The sequence below is a fragment of the Trypanosoma equiperdum genome (assembly GCF_001457755.1).
Source record: "Trypanosoma equiperdum strain OVI genome assembly, contig: ctg_1074, whole genome shotgun sequence".
NCBI classification, from domain to species: Eukaryota; Euglenozoa; class Kinetoplastea; order Trypanosomatida; family Trypanosomatidae; genus Trypanosoma; species Trypanosoma equiperdum.
Genome location: NW_027123032.1, coordinates 37309 through 44433, shown reverse-complemented (window position 1 = coordinate 44433; position 7125 = coordinate 37309). Strand labels below are relative to the sequence as shown.

The following is a 7125-nucleotide window of genomic DNA, read 5'->3' as shown; positions in this document are numbered from 1 at the left end:
AAAAAAAACAAGAAAAGAAAAAGAAAAGAGGTGAGGTGAGAAAGGTCCCACAACAAGTTGCCCCATTGATTCAGAAAGTCACAAGTTCCGCAAAGCGCTAGAACATGCACAAAAGGGGGAGGGAAGGACGGAAACTGATGTGACAGAATTCGCGATCACACAATTCGTCCGCAAATTTAAGTGTTTCTCCATCAAGCCCCTTTAAAACACGATAGAAACTCCACTCCCTCTACACATGCATGTCCTTTTGTCAGGGTAAATTGCAACGTTGCAGCCCCACGACTCTCACGCATAAATAGCGCTATCGGCACATCTCAAATAATGGCGGTAAGAGATAACAGAGAAGAAAAAAAAAAAAGCGAAACGGTAAGTTGTAATGATCGCCTGAAGCCAAGTCGTGACGGCGCAGTGCATTGCGCGGAAACAATACTTCCTTTATTCTACCTCAACCCCTTCAGGGGAATGTGGAAGGTTGCACAGCCGAAAGCAAGGTTTGGCTACACGAATAATAACAATAAAATAGGTTACTAGCCGAATTAAACCGTCCAACAGCCCCCTAACCTTTCTCGCTCCACGTCAAATACTTCCCCAACATCCACACCTGTCAAAGTTGGAATTTTCCAGTTTCCTCCTCCGCTACTTTTGCTCTCCTGCCCCCCCCCACCGACTATCGCACTTCCAAAGCACAATCGCTTAAGTCGACAGATTATAATCCAAAATTACAGGTAAGGGGCCCTATCCATGCGGCATGTTGTCCATTTGTTTGAGGAGTTGCACGATTTCGTGCGCTGATGCCTTCGCCTCCTCTTCAGACCCAACCCCCGCTAAAAATTCATAGCGCAATTTGGAAACAAGAAGTCGCTCCAACGATACACCGCCGTAATTTTCTATAACGGTCTTCTCTGCAGAGGCGAAGAGGCCAGTAGCATATAAATAATCACGCATATCTGCGTACAACGATGCCATTGCTAACAGCGTCCACCCAGCCTTGGGATTCTGCTTCTGGTCAGGATAAAGCTCTCGATTCAACTTTAAGCCCCGTTCAAGCGCCTCGCCTGCGCGCTTACGAGCGACTTCCACTGTCATGGGTGCACGACGTTGCACATCCGCGTAAATAAGATCGGACGATGATGCCACAGTTGTTATGGGTGAAATAGTAAATAGCTGCTTGGGAAGGAATACCGGTGCATCGCGACGGGTTTTAGCGGCGGGTCTGGGCGCACCAAGAAGGAAGTTACCAAAACTCAGCATGCACGAAGTGTACGCATCCACTTCAAAGCGCCGTTCGTCAAGCAACTCCGCCGACATGATGCCGTCGGCATCCAACGGTGTATTGCATGGAGAGGAATAAAACTTAGCCGCCGCTTCGAACATCTCAACGACTTCCATATCTACTTCCCCAGTGTTAATGGTCCAATCAAAAACTCGCGCCGCCATTTCAGCCTGAACCAGCATGAACAGACCCAACTCGTGCTCCTGTTTGCGAGCAACAAGACCGTCTACAATCGGTTTCTTTCTTTGGTGAAACTCATACACCGTTTTAGCGGCTTGATTAACGAGTTCTTGAGCATGCGTCAGATTACCTGTGAGGGGGATCGTAAGGGTCCCTTTCAGTAACAGCAACTTTGGTTTATTCCAGCGAAGCTCGGGCATCTCACCCATTTGCCTCTCGGTTATTTTCTCACTCAGCGCCAGCAGTTCGTCCAAGCGATCCATCACAGTTTGTAAGCTAATCATTGCGTCACCAGATTCTCCACCAACTACCGCCATGGTCCAGGAAGAGGGATTTCGATCTGCCTTGGAGTCACTAACATTTGCCTGCTTTACGTGAAATGGTCGCTGGTGAAGGGCGCAAAAAGACCGAATAAAGTGCGCTAGAATAACACAAGTTGTGTCCAGATGCTTCACATCTGATTTATCCCAACTATCGTTAAAGTATAAAAGTCGTCCGGCATGCTTTACAATAAATCGGTGCACATCAATCCGCGTCGCGAACTCCGACCGCGGTAGATGCTCCAAACCGTTGAGGAGCTCAAATTTTGTTGCGTACAGCGGCCGGACAACGTCCGCCACAGCGGCACTCCTCACACCGCTTACATTTTCCATGATCTCTTCACCACGGGACAATAACATCATCGCCTTCTCACGTTTTTTTTTCCACTCCGCCACTGCAGCAGGTGCTGCCAGTGCAGCAGGGGAAAACAAACGAGGCGCCGACCATCTGCTACAAGGTTTCCCTTCGGGAGGTTGGAGCAGCTCCACTGCATCGCGAAGTTCAGGGATACCGTGCGGATGGAGGTGAGATCGGGGTTGAAACCTGGAAAAATAGAAGGCCAGATCGGTAGCGTGCACAAAGTTGTTGGGGACACAGGTATCACCCACTTCAACGAGGCACCGACTTGTCCGGCGGAACATCTGATTGTGGGGTATAAACGAAGAAAAAAGAAGAAAAAAAGAAGAAACCACGGGGGAGAAATACAACAAAGAATGAGCAGCGCAGCAAATTTGCGGAACAAGTGGGTTGGCGACACAACTGTGGTAACGCAGGCGCGAATGCACAAGAACCGCGTGTCGTGTAAAGACGTGTTTACGTGTGCGAAAGGGACCTTTTCCTCACATTGCAACATGCAAGTCATTAGTCAAAAGTTTCCCTTTAAGAGACAAACATGCGCATGTACGGAGTCGTGAGGCCTACTGCGTAAACCGGAGTTGCACTTTTTCTTCTGTGTCGTCCTTGGCAAATGCCGCTTCGTCCGCGTAACCGCGTTTGTGGCTGCTACCAATGGAGGCGATCTGGCCCTTGCGAATAAGCTCAACACGTTCCCAGAACAATTGCTCATCACGCGAAAGCTCCCACAACTGCGCGCGGCAAACGGCTTCATTGCTCACGGAGCCGCTTCCAGCCTCTTCTATTTGAACGAGGGCGGGAGTGAACAGTGGGTGAACGGATCCAATTGGTATCGTCGCTGGGTTGCTATCCTCAGCCTTCAACGTGGATGCGAGGGGAGGTTGCTCTCGGTTACTCAATTCCGTCCGGGTTCCCTTAACTCTGTCGTCTTTAACTCGGGTTGGTGTCGCTTCTGCTGCGTCCCCCTTTTGTTCGAATTCTTTCAGTAGCGCAGCCGCCTCCTCCTTCTTTCCGTGTTGAACGAGCTGCATCCATGGGGTAGCAGCTTCATGCTTCAACGCTTCGAATGCCAACGGACGGAGAGTGTTCGCATCCTCTTCATACCAGTGCTTCAGGTCGGCCGATGCCCGCATTCGCGTGTTATGGGAAAGACTTCGATGCAGTGCTGCTTCCTTCGCTGACCGTATTTTCCGCGTGGCATCCCACAAAGCGGTTTTTATGCTCTCCGCTAACTTGTCCAAATCCAGTGACCCTGTAGCCCCTGTGGTGGTTGCGGATCCTTGTGTTCCCGTCTCCGCATCGCCACTAACATCACCTCCGCCCGAAACAGTGGGTCGACCACCCTTACGATAAAAAGGCTCCCACACGGCCTTGTCAGTTAGTTGGACAGCAAGAACAGTGCCGTAGCCACTACAAACAACTTCCACACCCCTGCAATTACCGATGAACTTCCTACTTGCAATCTCGCGGTAGGAGCTCTCCAAAAGTAGCCGATGCTTCAGAGCACCTATTAAGTTGTTCGTATAGCGAAACGACATGGCGCAAATCGAGAGGAAGAAAAGTGAACAGGGTGGGACAAGTGGCTTTTCCTTATTCCTAGACCGTGTGCAGTTGCCACTTTGAGCAACCACAAAGTATCGTGAACGAAACAAACATAGGGGTAAAAGGGGAAAATAGAGCCTCAACTCGAGTGTGAAATGATAAGATCTTAATATCTGATGTGTGGAGTCATAGTCGCCAAGACGCATGCACCACCTTACAGTTTTACACGTGTAGCCGCTCAGTGACTACTTTTAGACAAACAATACAGCTTTCCCTCCCGTTGAACAACTTTGCCGCCCTAAAACCTTGCTATGTGGGGGGACTCAAATCGGTATTCGATGTGAAGAGCGGAAAGGTCACAAATGGCAGTGAGCGGGATGCCGAGGGCTAAACCACCTGAAACTCAACAAGGAGACCGAAATGGTCAGACGGGTACAAATACTCCGGAACGTCCTTGTCAATGTCCACCTGTTTTGTGATCCCCATCTCACGGACAGAGGTCGTCCCAATAATCTCAGTTTGAATAGGTTGTAAGTTTCGAGAGGAAAACAATACTCGGTCCGCGCGTCCATAGAATTCTTTCTCAATAATCTGTGCGGCGTAAGGATTTCGGTCGCCATCAATGGTGTGGCCTGATTTGCTGCTCACACCTTCATCGGGGTGAAGAAGTAACCAAGCGTCTTTAAAGCCCATTTCCGGGGGAAAGGTGAAGTAATTCTTCGCGCAGTCATTAAAATCACCCATAACAATTAATCCTGCTTGCTTACCGTTAATAGGGGGTCGCGTGCGTAGTCGTTTCGTTAAATTGTCGAGTTGAGTTGTGCGGTTACTGATGTTGTTCTGGTTATAAGGAGCAAGAAGGTGCATCGAACCCACCGTCACCGGAACACCTTCAGACACAACCACTGTGACTTCCGGCATCACACTCGTATGTCCTGAAAAAGCGGGAACATTTGCGTGGTGTGTAGACGTTACGCAGAGTGACCGTCTAACGAGTAACATGACTCCCCAAGGTTGAATGGCGTGACTATGCTCACAGCAAGTCATGGCATACTTCTCCCGTACCCACGGTTGTTGCGACAGATACTTGCACCATGCTGGCTCTACTTCCTGCATACCAATAACATCAGCGTCAAGCCCCTCCAATGTTTGGGCGAGTGCCACGTACCTTGTTGAAGTGCACCAATCAATTCCATCACGCCCTAACGGCGTCCGCTCGCCACTGTGACGACTAAACTGCACGTTCCAGGTTACCACCCGAAGCGTTGAAATCTCCTTGGATGCTGGGTTTGCAGAGGAGCCAGCCAGCTCATGGCACGGTGTCTCTAACCAGCCATCCTCGTTTCCCCCGCCACTGGGGGTTGTTATACCGTCCTTCACATGAAATACAAAGAGAGAATTCTTGGAGGAGACGCCACCACTGTCAAGCACTCGAGAAGCCGCCGTCGACATTCCCGAAGCGACACGGTGCCTCACGCCAAGAGCGACGGCTCGCACCCCCAGATTGACACTTTTGTACGTCCACCCAGGAGGGGGCCCGCGGGAACCTGGGGTCCGCACAAAGTAGTGAGTCGGATAGTGGTTAAAGGCTGGGTGCTCTATTCTGCCGTCATCATTACCACTGTTGTCACTTGTCACAACAACCTGTAGCACACGACGCACTTTGTGAAGAGCTTCCACGACGTTCTTCGTGTCCACGATATCCTGGGCAACGCCATCGGGAAGTGTGTGACCTTTTGTGAATACGGGAATAATTTGATCGATCATTTCTGCCTTGGGGGCGCTCAAAAGCAGTGTCTCAATCCCTGTCAGCGCAAATGTCCAATCGACGGAGGCAGCAAGACCCGGTTCAGTGCTCCCGACATCAGCGACGGCGGTGGTTTCTCCGCCCTGCGCAGCCAGATGTTTCAGATGACCAATAAAGCGCTCAATGGGAATTTTAGGTTGCTTCTCCGGGACGGCGTCATTGTCGTTGGGTGTCCACCGAAAATTCTTGATGCCTCCATCGCATATCATGGAGTGGGTTTGTAGAAGAATCTCGAGGTAATCCGCGGACTGCTGACAAAAACGAGTCGGTGTTGATGTCCTCCGAGTAGCGCGGGTTAGTACACGCTCAAGGTTAAGGGGGCACATCCGCAAACATCGCTCTTCAGATGTTTTCCCGAATAAGTAGAGTTTGTTAGCCTCCTCTGCAGTGTAGGCTTCCATCAAATCCTTGAAGTTCACGCCCAGGCCGGGAAGATCTGTCGCGCTAATACCATTCGCCATCAAGTACAGGAGTACAATGTCTGTGCGTACAGAAGCCAACCTCTTCTGAAGTTCATTCCCTCCAGAACCGATTGATGTTTCGCCTTTCAGTAGATGATCCATCGCAAACCACTCCAGTGCCTCACTCAAGGAAAGGGATTTCATCTCTCCTTGCTGAAGTGTTACGGTAGTGATGTTGTGAAAGGGTGTTGCGCCGAGGGCGGATAGAAACGCATCATTACCTCCAATGAGGCAAAATGTGTCGTTGAATGTTACTTCAGGTGGCCCTGCCGAGGCAGAAGCAGCCGCAGCCGCTCCGGTAACTGTAGGGGTCGTTACCGCTCCATCCGGAAGTGCACGGGTCGCGAGGTCAAGCATCCACGCAGAGAGTTTTGCCTCCACCGGCCCCGGTGCTGCCGGTCCACTTACAATAAACTCCTTTGGTGGTGTCCGCAGATCCGGACCCACACAACGAAGTTTGTCTTCAAGCGAATAAACCATGGGCGACGCTGCACTGCGGTAGAACTTTCCCTCAAATTTCTTTCCCGGATATAACCGCATGTGACGCACTTTCCATAACGGCTCACTTCCGTCAATGAAAATTGCGAGTGACTTCTTCGGTTGAATACGACGCAAAATTACATTTGTGATTTGTTTGTGAATAATTTTCACCGTTTCCGCATCGCGCTCCTGGCCAATAAGGTCGCGTGTCAAACGTCCTGCCGCGCCGGAGAGAGATCCGACGTCGACGGCGACATGATCAAACCCCCATCCGCTCCGATTCAATACGTTGTTAAATTCATCTGATATCTTGGACGACGTGCGGTAGTCCGCTAGCAGGTGCAAGCGACTGCGGCGCAACATATGCGGTTTTTTTTTGCGTATACTACATGTCATAGTGGAAAACACACAAGTGGAGAGAAGCATTCATACGCATATATATATGTATGTATTTACACATGTGGGCACAGGAAGCAGAGAAACTGTTTGTTAGCTTTTTCCCGACGGTTGCTTCCAGCATTTATTTATGCTGGCTGGCAATTGGTGATGGCTATACCAGGGGCCGTTCCAAAGAAACAGCTTCGTACGACAGTCAGAAAAGGTAAAACCAAGTAAATGTGCCACTACCGCAACACTGCCAAAGGACCCCGAGTGACACAACAAATTACTTCCCTGCTCCCCCATAATCCTTTCCCAGGATCGTGATT

The 7125-nt window shown here is 50.3% G+C and overlaps 3 protein-coding genes across 3 annotated transcripts; all 3 read right to left on the bottom strand.

Annotated features, from left to right (window-relative positions):
• Positions 1-735: 735 nt before the first annotated feature.
• On the bottom strand, positions 736-2415 carry TEOVI_000548600 (uncharacterized protein; the record flags this gene model as incomplete). The annotated part of the gene is made up of 1 exon (XM_067220200.1): positions 736-2415. One exon carries the CDS (start codon positions 2413-2415, stop codon positions 736-738), a length of 1680 nt encoding a protein of 559 aa, XP_067076301.1.
• Positions 2416-2691: 276 nt separating this feature from the next.
• On the bottom strand, positions 2692-3666 carry TEOVI_000548500 (uncharacterized protein; the record flags this gene model as incomplete). Its single annotated transcript, XM_067220199.1, has 1 exon — positions 2692-3666. The coding sequence occupies one exon, from the start codon at positions 3664-3666 to the stop codon at positions 2692-2694; it is 975 nt and encodes a 324-aa protein (XP_067076300.1).
• A 391-nt stretch (positions 3667-4057) lies between these two features.
• Positions 4058-6781, bottom strand: TEOVI_000548400 (RNA editing exonuclease 2; the record flags this gene model as incomplete). Its single annotated transcript, XM_067220198.1, has 1 exon — positions 4058-6781. One exon carries the CDS (start codon positions 6779-6781, stop codon positions 4058-4060), a length of 2724 nt encoding a protein of 907 aa, XP_067076299.1.
• Between the last annotated feature and the right edge of the window lie 344 nt (positions 6782-7125).